The sequence below is a fragment of the Rana temporaria genome, chromosome 1 (assembly GCF_905171775.1).
Source record: "Rana temporaria chromosome 1, aRanTem1.1, whole genome shotgun sequence".
NCBI lineage: Eukaryota > Metazoa > Chordata > Amphibia > Anura > Ranidae > Rana > Rana temporaria.
Window position 1 is genome coordinate 546,464,646 of NC_053489.1, and position 20,923 is coordinate 546,485,568.

At 39.0% G+C, this 20,923-nt stretch overlaps 1 protein-coding gene across 1 annotated transcript in view; it reads left to right on the top strand.

Moving 5' to 3' along the window:
* The window catches only part of GALNTL6 (polypeptide N-acetylgalactosaminyltransferase like 6), a 1,588,031-nt gene that overhangs the window by 368,044 nt on the left and 1,199,064 nt on the right, over positions 1-20,923 (top strand). Inside the window, exon 2 of the mRNA XM_040333316.1 lies at positions 13,769-13,877. Coding sequence (XP_040189250.1) covers positions 13,769-13,877 — 109 coding nt within the window. The remainder of the gene's footprint in view (positions 1-13,768; positions 13,878-20,923) is intronic.

Consider the following 20,923-nt stretch of genomic DNA (forward strand, 5'->3'; position numbering starts at 1 on the left):
TCACATTGGGCCGATTTGGCATTTGATTGTACATGTCAAATTGCATGTCAAATTGGTGGCTATTGCCAGCAATTGTCCGAATCGGTGCAAAGTCAACTTTGTGTCACCGCACTGATTCCCAAGAATAGTTCCTGTACTACTTTTGGTGACTTTGGGGTGATCTGAATAGACATCTATGCAGGAACCTGCACAGATGTCTCTTAAAGCGCCCCAAAGTCAGACTGCATTGCCCATTTTTCAGCTGAACTTGCATGATTTCTAACCTAATCAGTGTGAACCTGGGCTTACACAACTCTTCCACATAGCACAGCCCTGATTGGCAGGGGAGGAGACCTGACTTTTCTCTGCTGCAGCAGTTACACTTAAGCTGGGTTTACGCTAGTAGAATTTTTTTAAATTTATGGTTTTAAGAACATCCATTTGATCATCTAATCATTAGTGGGGTCAAATCAACATTTATTTTTGACTGCAGTAATGAGAAGTTTGAAGGAGCAGACAGGACATTTTTTGTCCAATAAACACCTTTTTACCAGTGTTTATGGTTTTCATTTGGGAAATTCACTCCAAAATTGAATGTTAACAAGTTGCAGACTACCCATTGTACATTTACTGTGGCAGGGCACTCGCTCTGCGCCAGATCACATCCTTAGTACATGATCTAACATCTGGGTCTTGGGCGCGCCGCCAGTGACCTGCTCCCACTGTGATCACACAAATTGGGAGCCCAGCAGCAAGTACTGCAGACTCTATGTTCACCAGCACCATCCACAGTAGCCACATTCAGTGGTCAGCAAATCCAAAGCAGCAGGTGAGTCTGTGATGTAATGGGACATGGCCTTCTAATTTCTGGGCCTGCCAACTCACACATCCCCCTTCCAATTTACTTCTGTGTTTCTGCTGTGACTTCAACATGCATTGTAATCATTGGCCTTGTAGCTTACACCACCAACTTTCTTCTTCTTCCTGCTGCTGACTGATGTAGTTACAGCTAACAGCTCCTTGTGGAGGCACTACTTACTATTGCTCCTTCTGCCATCCCCGCCACCATCACTTCTCCAGAGCTCCCAGTAGCGACTATGCCTGCACCCCTTTCTTATGCACCATGCCTGAAATCTCCTATGCACTGCGATTTCATGCCAACTCCCTCCTACACTCTCACTACTACAGATGATATCCATCCTCCTCCCTCTGCATTGCACCGGAAGACCCACCTTCCAATCCCACCACTTTGCCTGACTTCCATCCTCCACTCCCATTGTCCCAACCTCTCTTACATGTCCACACTTTACTCACCACTGTGCCAATGTTTGCTGTCTTTATGTGCTTGCTTCCACTGTACAAATTCATGTCTAAGCACTTACTGTCACCAATATGCACTTCTATGCTCGTTTTCACTGCAGTTACTCACCTTTTTGTTCTCAGACTATTTAACTAATGCCCTGTACACACGATCGGTTCGTCTGATGAAAACGGACGGATGGATCGTTTTCATCGGACGAACCGATCGTGTGTGGGCCCCATCAGTTTTTTTCCCATCGGTGAAAAAATAATAGAACCTGTTTTAAATTTTTTGTATGGTTAAAAAACCGATAGAAAAAAACGATCGTCTGTGGGGAAATCCATCGGTCAAAAATCCACGCATGCTCAGAATCAAGTTGACGCATGCTTGGAAGCATTGAACTTCATTTTTCTCTGCACGTCGTTGTGTTTTACATCACCGCGTTGGACACGATCGGATTTTTAACTGATGGTGTGTAGGCACGACTGATGAAAGTCAGCTTCATCGGATATCTGATGAAAAAATCCATCGGTGCGTTTTCATCGGATGAAACGATCGCTTGTACAGGGCATAACTAGAACACTTTAAATAGTATAGGCCTTTCTTTTGATTTTGAATTAGTAGGAAATTGTGTTTATATATAGGAACACTTTTAAATATATTCACTTGCTTTAGGTAACATTCAGCTATTCAGTTTCAATCAACTTTTTTTTGTTAGTTTAAAAAAAGCAGTAGATGAAAATCACATAAAGAATAGTCAACAATGGTCAAGACCTGCAAACACAACACCTGCCTTTATAATAATGTGATGGTAACCTTTTGTCTACTAATAATCACCCAGATTCACAGTGTTGGTACATATCTTGCTCAAAAAATATTTCAAACATCTTTGGCCAGTAATGGATTTTATGTAAGGAAAATAGAAAGTCAAGCACTTATAACCTCACACACCAGGCTCACTTGGCAAAGCACAATCTCTCTCATATTTCTCTTGTCTGTGTGGAACACCTTGCTTATTTCTAATAAAGTACCTAAATCCGGCATTGATTGCCTCTGCTTTGAATGACATATAGCCAATATCACACTGCAGAGATCTTACCCTAAGCTTCAAATGACAAGACTGGTAAAATAGTGCTAATATATGGCCTTTCTGAACATCCATTTAATACATGGATCAAGAGTAGTATAGACTAAAACATAAATTCTATAATTACTTTATAATTGAACTATTCACCTGTACAGCAACCTCAAAACAACTGCTAGAATATATTTAATATATGCAAAATTTGTATTGTGACCTATAAATATAATAACATTCGACTGATAAATTACTAAATTACATTTTTTTTTATTGTTAGCAGTGGAAAATGATTTCATATATAGAATATAGTTTAGTTTCATGTCAGATTATAAATGTTACAGTAAAATGCTTGCCATTATGTTCTAGTAGTCATTTTGAATCAGATTATTGCTTTGTATTACTAAAGTCTATCTGTATGCCAGCCACAAAGGGAACATCCAGGCAACTTTGACATGCGTCCCTTCCATGTTGATTTCCTGTTAATTGGACTAAGAAGTTACCTGGTAGAAACAACAAAGGTTGCTTAAATAAGTTTTGTACACACATTTTTGTGCATCCTTATGGATCTCAAGTAGTGTCAGACTCCACACAAAGGACACATTGTTACCCAACAGCCATCAGTCTGATTAAACTTATCAGATTGCAAATGCCAACACCCTGGCAAGTGTAAAATTAACCTGTCATGGTGGAAATGAGAGAATTTCCATTGCTTAGGCTATTAGAGGTTTAGAACTCACATGAGGGCTGTAAGTTGTTGTCCTGTCTCTCCCCCATACACAGTTTTTCATCTTCTGAATGAGATGTGTGTGTGATGTCAGATGTAGCTGTCATACTTCAAGTGACCTTGATCCTTGACAATTTTAGAAATAAAAGACTAGGGTCTTTTTTTCTCTCTTTCTTGCTTTCTCCCTATCCTCCTTCTCCTTATCTACCTTATTCGTAATCTTTTTAAACAATATCTTTTTGAAAACTCTAATCAAACTAGTTACTACACACTACTACTACCAGTCTTAAATACCTATTTAAAGACATATTGTTGCATGCAACAATTGTTTGAAATAGTAATTTTGACCTGGATAAATTCATATTTCCTTGTGTAGAAATTACAGTTGATATTATAACTACATATGTAATGTGCTGGGTAACTGGAACATATATTTTCCTGATGCCTATTTGACCTGTTTTTTCCCATATATCTTGATAAAATATATATATAAAAAAAGAAAAGAAAAAAATAGGGTCCCCATTTGTTAAGATGCAACAGCACAAGTTATGTATTAGTCAACATCTAAACAATTCCACTTCTACATCATATTGATTAATGCCTGGTACACACTGTGAGTTTTGTTCCATTCAACCCTGTGAAAAAACTGTCAGCTCCAGTTGGAGCCATTGTACTAACTATGCAAGGTTAGTGCAGCGATCTCCCCTGATGAGCTGTTGTGTTCTGACAGTTGGATGCCCCCCCCCTGCCAGAACACTCAGATCAGTGCTCTCTTTCATTGGCTGAGAGTGCTGATTGGTAGTCGGCCAGTCGGAGTCGACTAGCTGCTGGTTTTCCAGCATGCTCGTCCAACAGAGGCCAACTTCTGTGGGACAGACCGACATATTCCTGGGTCGAACGTCAGCGTTTTTTTCATCTACCAACAATCAGCCCTTGTGTATGGGGCTTTAGAGGCTACTTTAAAATATCTTATTACCTGGTTGTAAAGGAATCGTCCCCATCCCTGTGAAAAACTCCAACCAGATCAATTGAGCTTTCACAGGGCTTTTAATTTTGTATTATCAGTGGGAGAACTTTTGAACAAAGCACAGGTTTACTTAAACTGGTTGTAAAAATTGCCAAAAGACTTTCTTGAACCATGTAAAAGATAACAATGTTAAAAGCAAAATGGCATTTTGTGTACCTTTTAAAAAATTGTCCGTTAGTTTGTTTTAGCCCTTAAAAACTGCTAGTTTGTGGGCTTGTCATAAAACCAAACCTTCATCTTCATCTCTCTCTTCATCTTACTCTCTCCCTCTCTCTCTGTCTCTTTCTCTCTCTCTCTCTGCTTCTGTCTCTTTCTGTCTGCCTTTTTCTCTTTTTTTCTCTCCCTCTCTTTCTCTCTCTCTTTCACTCTCTCGTTTCTCTCCTTTCCCTTTTGTCTTACTTTCTCTCTCTCTCTCTCTCTCTCTCTCTGTCTTCTTTCTCTGTCAATTTTTTTTCTCTTTTCCTCCCTTTCTCTCTCCCTCTTTCTCGCTCTCTCCTCAAATTTACAAGAGAAGGTGGAAAGAATAGGATTCACACACTGATACATTGGTGGCAAAATATCTACAAATACTGTATGTCATTCATGTTATGTTAAAGAGGAGTTCCACCCAAATTTGGAACTTCCTCTTATCCCACTCCTCTCCCCCTTACATGCCACATTTGGCATGTAATTTTTTGGGGGGGGGAGTGGGGGCTTCAGCACGAGTGGGACTTCCTGTCCCACTTCCTCCTTCCTGTAGGCGACTAAGCTTAATCGCCTTCAGGAAGTGGCTGCTGTAGGCGATCGCCTAGGACACGTCACAGGTCCTAGGCGATCTCCTGGCCAATTACACGGCGCAGCGCCGGGCCGCGCAGCTCGCGCATGCGCAGTGGGTGCCCAGCCGTGAAGCCGAAAGCTGTCACGGCCGGGTGCCCACACTGAAAATGAAGACGCCGGCCGGGGAGGGGGGGAGAGGAGCGGAGCCCCGGCCGGCGCATCGCTGGAGCGCTGGAGCAGGTAAGTGCCTGTTTATTAAAAGCCAGCAGCTACACTTTTTGTTGCTGCTGACTTTTAATAAACATACAAATGGCTGGAACTCCCCTTTAAGCTATTTCAATAAACAGTCTATCATTTAAAACAGAAGGGGAGAGCCATCCCTATATATTTCCAGATGTCAGCTTTAGTCTGTTCATAAATGCAGGAAGGATTGCAGGTAAAGGGGCGTGCTTCAAGATTCCAACTAAGCTAACTAGATTAGTGCTGGAGATGGTAGCCAATGTATTGATCAAATACTTTGTGTTTTTCATGTTTACAACCACTTTAAATGACATCACTGCTTAGCAAGCCTTAATTATTGACAAAGCATGTGTGACAGTAAAGACAGTTTTTGATATTTAGAAATTGGTACATTAAAGGGTCACTAAAGGATTTTTTTTAGCTAAATAGCTTCCTTTACCTTACTGCAGTCCTGGTTTCATGTCCTCGTTGTTCGTTTTTGCTCTCAAGTTGCTGTAATTCTTCTCTGTTCTGGACACTTCCTGGTTGTCTGTTTCCTGATGACCACAGTACTGGGAGTTTCTAGTTTCATGTTCCAAACCATCACTGCTCTATAGCTCTGTATAGCACAGAGGCTGGATAACATGCAAAAACAAAACTAGATGCAAAAACGAAACTAAAAAACTACAGGTACATTATATGATTGATTTTTATCTATTTTTAATCATTTTTAAAAGGAATCAGTTAACTATTATGTCTCTATACCCTATAAACAGTCATTTCAGCAAAACAATGTTTTTCCTTTACAACTCCTTTAAAGTTAATCAGACAGTACATGACCTGGAAATTTCATTGTAGTTGGGTCCAATTTAAAAAAAAAAATCGAACCTCTAAAACTCTGAACTTATAAGATGGAAGTTCTATGACAGATAATAGAATTTAGAACAAGTTAACAAAAAGTAGAGAACAATAAATGATGCAAAATGTTGCAGAGTTGTTTGGGAAGCTCTAAACAGCCGTGCCTATCAAGATAATGGCGTCAAAAAATAGCCAGAGACACTCCTATCAAAGATGTTAAGATAGGAGGGTAAGACCGGGTGGCACTAGCAGTCAAGGTAAGGGTACTCAGGCAATAGCGGAAGCAGAAATGAGAAAGTTATTTTTTACCCAGGATCTTTTTGGAAATCTGAACCACCAAAAAAAAAAATACTAAAATTCAGATTTGTAATTTGCCAGTCTATTAATCTCAGTTTGAATTTATCACCACTTAAAATTTGGAACCAAATATGATGGCCAGTGAGTTAACATATTAAATGCTTCCCTGCACTTTAACCTACACATATTGAACTAATTTGTCAATCAAACTGGGGAAAGATCATTCTGAGCCTTATGGTAATTCGAACAAAAATGAGGTGCACATGATAAATACACCTAAGGTTTTCTTTATTTTTAAAACATTTTTATTGTTAGCAGTTTGCTTTTTTAGCCGTTGTTTCATATTTACTTTAATGTAAAACTTTTCTTTACCTGTCTCAAAATATTGATAATAAGATGTATTGTAATGTGCTCTCTTGCATGGCTGCATAATTCTGCAAAGCTCTCCGGCTGCTGAAGGTTGGAGCTATTTGCATTTGGAAATATTTCTATGATCAGTAGACTGTGGATGATTTGTTGTGGACTTAACCTGAGACAGGTGCAAATCAGCAATCACCATTAAAAGACTCCATCTGCAGCAAACACACAATGTGCTACACAGCTAACTACATGATGCATGTTAATACTTTAATTTGATTCTTAGCAAAATTGAGCAAAATAATTAAGTAAACCCCTTTTGTACATAGTTTGCTCATTTTTTGCACTTTGTGCATTTTTGTAATTGAGCCAGATGTTAAATCTTCTCTTGTGGAACTAGATTCTTTAAATCTAGGATGTATTTTATCAGTCTGGCATCCCACTGGGCTTCAGGTTAATCACAGAATCAAACAGTGAGGCAGATGCTGCATGTAATATGGCACCTTGGCAGATCCTTGAGGACTGCCACAACTTACACTCCTATTCACCTGCCCGGTGAAACAAATGGAGCTCCAGGGAGCAAATAGGAAGATTTGTTACAGAAAGAATCTGTCATTTTTGTATTTACATGATGTATTTACACGATGTTTCACAAAGTTTTTAGCAGTGTGTAATTTATAAATGTTTGATTACCAAAGATTATGAAAATTAACATAGTTAAGTTTCTGCACAATAAACCTTTTAAAATAAAATATTGCAAACTCTCCCTTATATTGTTATTATTAATATATTGCCATTATGCTCCATATCACTTACTAAAGGGACTAGGTGCATAGGCTAAAACTTAAAATAGAGTTGCAAATTATATTGGTTCATGGATTGTGGGGAATTAATATTCATTAACCACTTCAGAGCCGGACCATTTTGCTGGTCAATGACCGGGCCACTTTTTGCGATTCTGCACTGCCTCGCTTTAACTGACAATTGCGCGGTCGTGCGACGTGGCTCCCAAACAAAATTGGCGTCCTTTTTTCCCCATAATTAGAGCTTTCTTTTGGTGGTATTTGATCACCTCTGCGGTTTTTATTTTTTGCGCTATAAACAAAAATAGAGCGACAATTTTTTAAAAAAATGAATATTTTTTACTTTTTGCTGTAATAATTATCCCCCAAAAATATATAAAAAAACAATTTTTTTCCTCAGTTTAGGCCGATACGTATTCTTCTACATATTGTTTGTAAAAAAAATCGAAATAAGCGTTTATTGATTGGTTTGCGCAAAAGTTATAGCGTCTACAAAATAGGGGATAGTTTTATGCATTTTTATTAATATATTTTTTTTTTACTGTGATTTTTATCGGTACTGCGGCCTTATGGCGGACACTTCAGACACTTTTGATACATTTTTGGGACCATTGGCATTTTTATAGCAATCAGTGCTATAAAAATGCATTGATTACTGTAAAAATTTCACTGGCAGGGAAGGGGTTAACACTAGGGGGCGAGGAAGGGGTTAATTATGTTCCCTAGGTGTGTTCTAACTGAAGGGGGGTGGGAATGACTAGGGGAAATGACAGATCGCTGTTCATACATTGTATGAACATGCGATCAGTCATTTCCCCCCGTTAAAGGACCGGGAGCTGTGTAATAAGCGATCGGGGGGTCCCCGGCGTTGATTGCGCACGCTGGGCACGCGCGTCGACACCAGGGGCGAACAGGGGGTGCGCGCGCCCCTAGTGGGTGAAATGCGAAATCACGTAATATTACGTGATTTTGCGCAGCCGAGCCGACCTGCCACCGTAAAACTATGGTGGGCAGTCGGCAAGCGGTAAATGAGGATTTACACAAAAATGCATTTAAGGGAAACAATTATTAAAAAGCCTGTAATCTGGGTAAGTGGTAAATTAAAGAATAAGTTTAGCTTTCTGAACATGTTACATGGTACACTCATATTTAGGGTGTAACATGTAACATTTTCAGCAACCTCTACCCCCGGACCCCTAATCCCCCCCTTCTCTGTGACAGTGGGCAGTGGATCCTCTCTCAGCTGCATCATCCATTCACAGGAATCTATGAATAAATTAACTGCAAGTACCATCTTCCACTGCAGCAGACAGCTTGTAGTTCTCAATAAACTGCACGGCACTGGTATGGGCTCTTGCAGTTCATGAACACTTCCTACAGATTTCATACACAAAGCCTGTACAGAGGTATGGGGCACAAACCTGTAGCAAGTGTTTGCAGGTGCTTGACCTTACATCCCTGATCTGCTGACTGAGGCTGCAATTTATACAGCCTTTAGCTTGAATGTGCCGCCTCCCCTCCCTTCCGGATCAGCATGCGTTCCACCACCAGGAAGTCCAGACTGGATGTGACGTCAGAAGTAGCCACCAGGTGGCTTTCCTAAAGACTCGATTTGCAAATCTAGTCGAAAGCCTCAGGGACGCCGTCACTTCTGATGTCATGTCCAGCCCAGACTTCCTGGTGGTGGAATCATTTTCAGGTGTTCTGAACCTGAGTTGTCATAAAAAGGCTTCCATAAATGTCTTCCTATTAGTGCCACATGTATATATTATGTTATCCTAGGAGTTTGTTGCAGTTTTTGTATTGTTCTGATATACTTTTTGGGGAGCTGCAAGGAATTTGAGGGCTAAGAATTTCTGAATTGCAGTCCATTTACCAGCCATGCATCTAGTGACTAAAGTATATGTTTATATTTTAATGTATATACAGTGCTTTGTATGGAAAATAGATTTGGAGCCTTTCTGTTATGCTCAGTGGTCAGACTCAGAGGCTAGTGGCTATAGCAATAAAAGCTCACACAGCAACCCGCAGGATAAGCACATAAACAGATTAACCTGGCAGGTGGCGGTGTCTAAGCACTAACTGTCCTTCATCAGAGCTCCTGATGGTGCAGATGGGTTTAACTGAATGATAGTGCCAGGTAACAGCCTTGGGGTCACCCCAACAGAAAATAAGCAAGCCAGGGTGTGGTAGCAAATGTAGCAGTTAGGGATCAAGCAGAAGCGTAGTTGGTAAACAAGTAGTTTCAGGCTGTAATCAGGTGGAAATCTAGTCAAGGAACAAGCCAAAGGTCAGTAACGAAGATGCAGACAGCAGCAAGAGCAGAAGGAGCAGTATATCAGCTGAAGAAGAGCACAATTAACTGGAAAGCAGGAAATGCAAAGGCATAACCTAAATAGGAAGTTCATTGGAAATGCAAGAAGTTCAAGGTTCACCAGAAACAAGATAGAAAATAGGTTTGCCCATGGGAGCTGTTAATTTCAGGAATCTCAGTAAGGAGAGCTACTGCCTGATGAGCACGCATCCTTTTTCCAACTGATGACTTCCCTACAGCTCCAATCATTTCATTAGCCATCATTTAGTAATTACTATTGTACTTAAAACCAGAGTACCCTTCTGGAGGCACTGTGATATCAGCTTTATATCTTAATATGAGTTCTGTGTCCTTTATACTGCTTTAATTGAACAACTTTGACCAGTAAAAAGTAAAGGAGAAAAAAAATCAAATGTGTGTTTTGCTGTTGCTCTGTCTTATTAAGCTTTCGTGGGCCCTGCTCATGAGTTCCTTATGATAAATATGGCTATTTTGCCTTTGACACAGAGGGTGAACTCAGCTCAGTTTTAATGCAGTCTAACAGATTTTTCAGCAAAAACACCCCCTTGTATACCCAGTTCTCTGCCACTGAGAGGAATGTTTCTCTGATCCTCATTAACACTCTCTAAGCTTTCCCTTGTAATAGACTTTAATGGTGTCTCTCATAAAGTTCTTCTGAAATATTATAATCCATTGCTGGAGTAAATGAATAACTTTAATTGAACAAACTAACAATTTGCAGCAGATAGCCAAAAAAACTATCAAGGTGATCTGCCTGTAATTATTCATTTGTTTATAATTACTGACTAGTGAGCAATTTCAATTTTTTTCCTCTGTGAACAACAAGCATTATCATTTTTATGTGCTCTGATAACCACAAAGCAGGGGATCAGAACTCCGAATTTGACTCCAATTCAACATATAACTTTTTACAAAAGCAGTTTAATTAGTAAAACCCCCCTTTGGGGTCAAATACTAATCTTTCAACCAGCTTGGAATGACATTCATGTCTCTAAGTTAAATACTTCGAGGTCTCCATTAATCATGCAATAATTTACATGAGTAACAAGGGAAAAAATAGGAAGGACCTATAAGTAGTTCAAAAGGTGTGAAGAGGGATTAGGGCAGCCAGTGATTTCTCCTTGAAAAAAACTTTATTGATCAGTATATAGTAAAAAATTACAAATTGTAATCACAGTTAATAGGCAATAGACAATAATTAAAAGTCGACAATGGTGTCATACATAAAAGACATGCCCGGGTATACAGCCACATCCAAAATCAAGCACACTGAAATACCACATAAACCTAGGGTGCAATCCCTACGAGTGGTTACTGCTGCTCATAAGGGATCCCAAGAGCTCTAATTGTCTTCTGGGGCCCCTTTATTGTGCATACACTGGTCTGGGAGCTGATGGTGATTCTGCATATCAGCTTGTCCTTGGGGAGATTGGATTGGGTTGTCCAGCGCTCCAATCACTGGACAACCCCTAGCATCCGATGGACGTAGTACGAGTTCGCTACTTGTGGATTTATGCCATTAATACTGACTTAAATGTGAGTTTTATGTGCTGTTTTAAATTAAATTTGATCGTTTTTACTGGATTATGCGATGTGTTTTGCTTCCCTATTGCTTTGATTGTTCCACTGCTGCATGAGCTGTATAGTGTTTCCAGCCTGACATATATGGAAACTGCCTGACATGCATGGAAACTGGTGAGAGAGGAGAAGCAGGACACTGACGAGTTGCTGCTCGTGGAGATAAGCCTCATATTTTATATTCCATGTGAGTGCATCTGAGTGTGTTATGTGCAAGGCCCCCCCCCCCCCGGCTCTATCAATATTACACCATCCTGTTCTATGTTCCTTATATTTGCATGTAATGCCTTGGAGTGTGAGAGCAATCTATACCATCAAGTCCAGACCATAAGGGTTTTCCTATCAGGCTCTTTTTGCTTGATGTAAGGTGAGCTGCTGGGACCACCAGAGGTGTGTGTGGAGATTTTTAAGGTGACGGTCTATCCTTTCTTCACCAGAGTTGGCTGTGGGGTCTCCCTTCGTTGAATATCTGTCCTTATTTTTCAACCATCAGACTTACCAGACTTTTTGGAGACCTGGGGTTTCTTTCGTTTCTTGGACTTTTTTTTTTTTTTTGCATATGTGTATCTTTTATATTTACTGAGTTATTGTTCAATTTTTTTGCTATCTATAGTTATTACCACGGCATACCCACGTATTCACTGTCACTTGTGTCCCCCCCCCTTTCCCCCTTCCCCTCCCCTTTCACACATTTGCAATATATTATTGATAGTGTGTTTTCACAGCACAGACATCTTTCACTTGTTCCATGTTGAGCAATAATTTTGAGCAATCAATTCTAAAAAGATGGAGCCCACATAGCTTGAGGAGTTTGCAGGCATGGCCTAGTCCATCATATAGCTCCTATACATGGTTAATCTGGAGGAGGGGGGGATGCACCATGTCCTTACCTCTGAAGTGAATTGTTTTTATGACAAGCTTTGTAATAAGTTGGCCGGTATAGCTTTTATGGGTATAAAGGTCTGTACATCGTAATCTTATTGTTGTGTCTGGGCCCAAAAAGTCCATATGCATTTTGTATTGCTTTTTCTGTATTTTAAAATTTTGGGACATAGCACTGAATATAGTTTGTATACTCACAGCACCATCCTGTAGATATAACCATTGAATGTAATAAACTATCAAGTAGGTTTTCCCAACTGTAAACTGTGCAAAGAACTGAGTGAATCACAGTCACTATTTTAACATAATTACATATTCTTAGACAGATAAAACAACTGAAATAAATGTATTTCCACTGTATATTTAGCAATTTCCATCTAGTTCATTTTTTTATAAGAAACTGCAGCAGACGTAATTTCTATCCAGATGTACAACTTGTCCCTAATATTGTGTTTCCTTATACCATTTTTAAAATACTACAAATTTGTAAAAACCAGCAATAGCAAATTCTCATTTCTTTGACTATATATATAGTTGTTTTATATTCAGCAAAATAGTTTGGAAAGTAGTTTTGTTATTTGTGCTTTAAAATGTATTTTTAAGGGAAAATATAGTAATTCTGTATTTATCTTCTATATGTACAGAATTTATTATGGAAAGGACAAAAAAATAAAATTTACAGCAGTATTAAACTCATAAAGACGATAATCGTAAATAAATCCACCTGGCAGGTTATACCCAAGTTGATCGATCAATTTGGTACATTCAACCTGTCCATACACGGTTTGAATCTGGATCAGTTCCTGCTAAACTGGCCCAGGATTCAAACTGTCTGTGGCTGGCTTTACACATCTCTACTGTGCAGTCTCTATGATCTGTCTGGTAGGGCAGGAAACCTGAACCTTTTCTTCTGCAGTTAAGAAAAACTTGCAGGTCTTTTGCCTTTCACAGCCTGCTACTACACAGAAAAAACAGCACAATAATGTGCTAATCTGTTTGTCATTCTGCTTGCTCCTTGTTAGCACATGAGCACTGCAGCACAGCTTATTGGCTCCTTGTGCAACGTTTCATACTGCGTTGTCCAAGTTTTGCGATACAAGTGATTGGAAAAAGGGTGAAAGTAAGTCAAATTCAGGTGCTTACATGGCTAGTATTTAAAATAAATAATTTAACATTGAATAAACAATCACAGAGCTGCATTAAATTGCATCTTTTGTATCTGCCCAGAGTTCATCTTTAACAAAATATTTATTGCTAAATCGCTTTATTGGATTTAGATTTCGAATTATAAAAAAAAAAAAAAATTTACTATTTTTATTTGTATTGTGAAATGCTTTCAACAATATTTTTATACTTGCAAATGTTTTATGAAAGAAAAGCGTCAAAATGTAATTTTACACATAATATCCTATGAACAGAAACCAGGGCACAAACACACCAGCACCTGAATAAGACTTAAGGATTAATTTCTAGAGATCATCCAGTTCTCATGCATGCTAAACCTAACACTTGCACATTTGTATACTTACCTTTAACACATTTAACAAGATATCCTGTTTTTTCCTTCTGCAGGGTTTTTCTATCGGACTTAATGATGCTCAGCTCTACACATGGACAGATGGCCTTAGAAGGAAGGACTGGCATGACTATGACAACATTCAGAAGGATGCACTGCGCTCAGGTAATAAAATGTCTAAGTGGAAAAATTTGTGTTGGAACGATAATTAAATATTAATCTTAGCTGCAAAAAAATGTTCTTGGTAAATATGCTTCATGACTATAGGGTTGAGCTTAATTCAAATAAAGAATGGTGCCATTTAGGTAAGTAAAAAAAACAAAAAAAAACAAACAAGAGATAATAAAACATTAAGAAGCAAATTTATTATTATGAAATAGAACTATTAAACAGTTTAGAAAAATGGAGTGAATACAGTGAAATAGTAGGCTCCATTATTGGTAGGGAGGCCAAGGACAATATTATCAAAGCCTTGGACTTACAACATTGGCTAACCTCCTCCAAACAACACAGGTTATTGTTATCTTTGGATGCAGAGAAGGCAATCAACCGAATGGGCTGGGACTATATGGCAGTGGTCCTGAGAGCCATAGGACTATGGGAGCACATGCTCATCTACATTATGTCATTATACTTTAACCGACTGTGAAAGTTTGAGTCAATGACCACCTGTTGAATGCCTTCTCTATCCCTTACAACAATACTTTTTTTACTGATCTTCGAGTCATCGTATTGTTGTCTCAGAGCTAATGTGGGTATTAAGGGCCTGTCAGTCTCTGGTTGTACCTTCAAGCTTGTCGCATTTGCAGATAACATACTTCTCTTCTTCATGTAGTCCCATATTACACTTCCGTACCTACTAGGGGATGTGCCTATTTATCTGGAAGACATACACCATATTATACCTTGGCATCCAGCTTCTAGCTTGACTCTCTGCGTGAATATTGTATTGTATGGAAATGCCACAACAAGCTATAGGATTTTAGAAGAAGCAAGTGTAAAAGGCAATTCATTGATGTATTCCTTAGTGTACGCCAGCTGTAAGTACACACAGCAAACCCTAAAAACACCTGTTCATAAAAAAAATCTTTATTACTAGTTTTAAAACAAGCAGCATATTTAAAAAGTTGGCTTTGACATTAATAATAATGTACAATGTGTAGTTATCCTTACCAACCAATCAGATTCAAGTGTACTGTTGTCAGATTAGTAAAAGACTCATTCTGGTCAGTTGCTATGAGATTTACTATTTTTATTTTAAACTTTTGCATTTAGCAACACATTTGCTGAACATCTGACAATGCAGGTAGTCTTTAGATTGTAATTAAAGTTGTTCGACCAGATCTCCATTGTTCCCTATTGTGGATATGGTTGGAGTCTATTCATAAAAGTTGACATTACATAAGAGAAATTATATGACTGGAACAAATTGTTTAGTGCTATGAAGACATTTTTAACACACTAATGTATCTAGCTATTGTGTTTTCCTTTCCAGAACTTCAGCTGTGATCAGCTATGTAAATCTTTGGTTGCAAACAAATGTATGCTGATTGGCTTTGGTGTACTTTCCTGGACTTTTATTTATAGACCCCGTTTAAAATACTGTATCAAGTTTATATATGGGGTTACAAATGCATTTGGATATTTAAGATGTCGCTAAACCAAAAGTATTTTTTTGCATATTTAAAGTGAGTCTTTTAATAACTTTACAAGTTAGCATCAATAAATTCCTATCATGTCACAATATACAGCAACAGTATAATTGTTCAAAAATGTTTCATCATTAAAAATCAGCGCTTTAGATCCAGAAAGTAACTGGTGAAGCTTACAGGAGGAATCTTGGATAATGATATTATCAGTCTGCTGAGGGCAGTATAGAGAATTTCCTTATTCTCCCTCCCCCTAGTGATTTGACTGTAGCGCTGTAACTTTGTAGTAGGTCACAAGAAGAGAGGTCGCAGCAGCCGCAGATCTATGTCAAACATATGCCATGTGCCAGATTTGCATGACTGTGTTTTTTTTTAACACTTTAGTCAACATACTGTAGATGCTGACCTTAATATTACCCGAACAAAGATGGCTTCATGAATCAGGAAAGAAAAACAGATGCAGGCATTGTCAGGGGCAGCACTATGATCTTTTTGAGAAGAAAATAATACCTGTACATTTTACACTCACATATTGCCTGGAATATATGCAGGTAATATAAATAATATCTATGCTAGGACCACTTAAAAGAGCAATTATAAACTAAACTAAAACAAATAAATAAACAAAAAAGATGAGTCCACTGCTAATGCTATGCAGAGTAAAGCCCCATACACACTATCAGTTTTCCTGCAGGTTTTTGTCTTCAGGTTTACCAAAACCATGTAGTGCAAGGGCCTGCCCAATTGCATACAAATTGAAACTCTTGAGGTTTGACCTCATATTAGACGGTTTTGGTAAACCTGAAGACAAAAACCTGCAGGAAAACGCATATAGCCGGATTCATAAAGACTTACGCCGACATATCTTTATATACGCTGCGTAAGTCCACGGATGCGCCGTCGTATCTATGCGCCTGATTCTTCAAACAAGATACACCTGAATTTTTGCTCCATCCGACCGACGTAAGTCTCCTACGCCGTCTGATCTTGGGTGCATATTTACGCTGGCCGCAAGGGGCGCTTCCATTGATTTACGCATCGAATATGTAAATGAGCGAGATACGCCGATTCACGAACGTACTTACGCCCATCACTGTAATCTAAACTGTTTACATAAGGCGTACGTCCGGCGTAAAGTTAAACCACCAAATAGCAGGTCTAAGTCATGTTAGGGTATGGACGTCGGAACAGCCGTCGTATTTTACGTTGTTTACGTAAGTCATACGTGAATGGGGCTTGGCGTAGGTTACGTTCACGTCATATGCATTGAGCCGGCGTATCTTAGGGAGTAAATTTGACGTGATTCTGAGCATGCGCGCGCATGCGCCATTCGTTCGGCCCTTCATTTACATGGGGTCACGATTCATTTTAATACATCACGCCCACTACCTGCCTACTTTGAATTAGGCGGGCTTACGCCGGCCCATTTACGCTACGCCGCCGTAACTTAGGGAGCAAGTGCTTTGTGAATACTGGTCTTGCCTCTCTATGTTACGTCGGCGTAGCGCATATGAGCTGCGCTATGCCCGCTCAAATATACGCCGCTCTACCTGAATCCGGCTAATAGTGTGTATGGGGCTTTAGTTAGGTTTAAAGTGTAAGTTAACCTTTTCACAAAAAAGTTATTGGTGATGTGACAGACAAACCCTGTCAGTGATAGATGGAGTGTATCTGCAACGCAGGATCTTAAGGGATTAAGGACTGGCCACATCTTGCTCCCCCACGTGGGGTATAATTTTGACTAGACATGTGCATTCCCGTTCGTAACGAATGGATTTACGTACGAATTTGTTAGTATTCGTACATTCGGATCAATTCGAACATCCAAAAAGCTGAAAGAACCAAAATACGAAAATTACTACGAATAAGCAAAATAACGAACAAGCGAAAATACGAGCGTACGATTGGACAATCTTACTAAAATACGAAACACAGAAACAGCAAAAGAACGAAAATGGCATCTGTAACGAACAATTTGCATACCGTATTTTAAATCATTTGTCTGTTTCGTATTTTCATTTGTATGTTCGTATTTTCATGTGTGTGTTTTGTAAATCCGTTTCTTTGTCTGTTCGTAAATTTGTGTACTCATATCTTTCTTTAGATTGGGCACTGGGCAGTGTAGTTAGTGAGTGATGTATCTTACCTAATATCTTATCCAATCAGCTTATGTCTTTTGTGCTGAGTCACATTGAACAGTGTAAAGCCTCGTACAAACGATTGAACTTCAAACAAACTTTTCCGTGGATTTTTGTCCGAAGGGAGTTGGCTGGACTTTTGAAACCGAAAAAGTTTGTCCGATGGAGCGTACACACGGTCGGATTTTTTGGAAAACGCTAATTTTGAAGTTTGTTGGCAAAAAGTCCGACCGTGTGTACAGGGCTTAAGAGAAAGGCTATCTTAATATGGATTAGCCGTGTGTTGCGATGTATTTACGAAAGTACAAAATTACGAATCCATTAAACGAAAATTATTATCTAACAAAATTACGAATTTTGAATCAACAAAAATAAATTAGACAGATTTACGAATCATTCAGTATAAACGGAAATAAAAATGTTACGAAAATACAAACGGGTCCGAATAGGAAAACTTGCATTTTTCGAAATACGAACGGGTCCGAATAGGAAAACTTGCGTCTTACAAAATTACGAACCTTTACGAATCTATGGAACGAGACGAAACAAAACAAACAAACATGAAATTTTTTGTTGTGCACATGTCTAATTTTGACTTACCTGAGTGAAATCAGTGGTGGTGCTGAGAGAGAAGGAAGCAGGCTGTGAGGGAATATGCCTGCAAGACTGAAGCAGACTCAGTGAGGTCTATTTATTGGCCAGGAGGCTTACATTTTGTTTAAAGGACTTTTGCTTTGAGACTATGTTTTCTACCCGTGTGTGGGAATCCTTGTCTATTGCTGTTTTCCTGACCAAATAAACATGGGCAGGAAGCCCTTAACCTTGCATATGGCTGGATTACCTCTCTGAGAGCTCTCTATTTGAAGCTAATCGCCCACAGTGAACTAACAACTTGCACTTTCCCCACCCCCCCTGTTTCCCCTTGCATTTACCTTTGTGGGTAATTAGCTGTCACTGCCAATGCAGCCAGTGCAGCGGTCCAGGGATTTGAAAGCTCTGCTGTTCTTAGCAATTTTTACGGAAAGCTTCTGGGAAGCATTCTCATTGAAAAAAATCACGCTTCCCCCTAACCTTCTGATGTAAATATTTTTTAAGGAAATTTCAATCACCAAAATAATAATATTGAAAACAGGCTAGTAATAAACTAATATGTGACTAATAGAATATAGTAATAAAAGACTAATGTGTCCAACATTATAAAGCATCAGTTGTCATATTGCAAGCAATCTCGTGCCAATTAATACAATTAAATTAAATGAATAACCAATGCATAAATAGAAATGAAAAAAAAAACTAAAAACTAGAGAATAAAGTCCATAGGTGCTTGAATAATAAACAATAAATGCTGAACACCAGTGCTCTGTGCAGAAATTCAAATAGCTGATAAATGAACATGTCCAAAAAATTGTGATGAATCCTCCACCAATCAGTAAAAATTACTCCTTGCCAACTTGCCATGATCCCTTATGACAGGGGATCACTGAAAGCATGTAATTAAAGTTCTCACTCCAACCATGCAGCTCAGACAAATCCAATCTTTAAGCAATGAATCTCATTGGTCTCATAGGTCATCAGCATATGCACCCGACATGCAAGAGATAATAATAGCTCCACATAGCACATTAAATGTATAACATGTTTATTAAAAAAGTTGATGTTACACTTACAATGTGGCAGAAAGAAATAGGCCTTGAATCTGGTGTGCCGGCTGGTACACAGAATCCAGACACCCGTCCTACTGGGGGATCGTGTGGAGCTTGAGGTGACGTCAGTGCGCCGGCACTGACGTCGAATTGGTACTATTTTTCATATCCTATGTTCTTGCAAGAACTTGTCCAATTTCTGGCATCAGACCTTTCACCTGATCTCCAGAGTCACTGGCATAATGTTACCAATAGATCCAACTTTAGCAATACTAAATCTAGGTATTGAAAAAATCCCCACCTAATTCGACAATATTGTCCTTCAAATTGCTAAAATGTGGCGAAATTCCCTAGTGCCCAATATATCAGAACTTATATCTATGGCTAACCTTCACTATACATTTGAAAAAACGCTCATCATTAGGGTTAACATCATCACTAAATTTGAACGGACATGAAAGGATTGGAATCAGGTTGTTCTTGCTAAACCATAACTGAGATTACTCAATGACTGTTGCTAATCCATTGTTGAATAGTCACCTTTCCCAATATGTTTGGTTGTTTTTAGTATTACTGAACTGTTTTATTTACTACACTGTGTATGCCCTGCATACTCTTTGTTATCCTTATATTCCCTTTTAGGATAATGTATGTTTCCATGATGTTGACCATAACTTGTGTTGTTTAACCTCCCTGGCGGTAAACCCGAGCGTGACTCGGGGTTGGTTTTCAATGCTAAGATCGGTATCCCCGAGTCACGCTCGGGGTGGACGTGCAGTGGCGCGGCTTACCTTTCGCTGGATCCACAGGCAAGTTACTCACCTTGTCCCTGGATCCAGCGATGCCACCCCGCTGTGTGAGCGAGCGGGACCTCCTCGCTCGATTCACAGTCTCCCCGTGTGCCGCCGATCTCCGTTCCCTGCGACATTACGACGCACGGGAGCGGAGAACGGCGCCAAATTCAAAAAAGTAAACAAACACTTTACATACAGTATACTGTAATCTTATAGATTACAGTACTGTATGTAAAAAATACACACACCCCTTGTCCCTAGTGGTCTGCCCAGTGCCCTACATGTACTTTTATAAAAATAAAAAATGTAATTTCTGCCTAAAAACTGTAGATTGTCCAAAAGTGTCCCTTTATGTCAAAAATGGTTTTAGATCAGCTAGAAAACAGCGATAATAAATTATAATCACTTGCAGAAATGTGCGATAGCGATTTGTGGGGAAATTCGTCATAAAAATAAATAAATGATGACAGCGACAATTCTGCAACTGAGCACATTTCAGTGATTTTGAGTTGATTACATTATTGAATAATTTTTATTATAATTATATTATTATGTGTTATAATTATTTATAATTATTTATTATATTATAATTTATAATTTTGTTTTAAAAAAAAAAATCATACCCGGGATGCCTACAAGACTCTTGCTTGGTCAGATTTAAGTGAGCTATTTCTAAGAATTACAGGCCTACAGTATAAAACGCAGAATTTCCTTGCAAAATAATTGTACCGCTTTTGGTACGTAATTCCAGACAGAATCATACCGCCAGGGAGGATAAGAACACTATGTTATTTTCTGTACCGTACATGGAACTTTAAAATTCAGACTCATTTGCAATTTATATCTGATTGTCCTATGTTAACTTTAAGGACCACCTCCTGCACATATACGTCGGCAGAATGGCACGGCTGGGCACAGGCACGTACAGGTACGTCGCCTTTAAGAGCCTAGCCGTGGGTCGCGTGCGCACACGACCCGGCCTGAAGC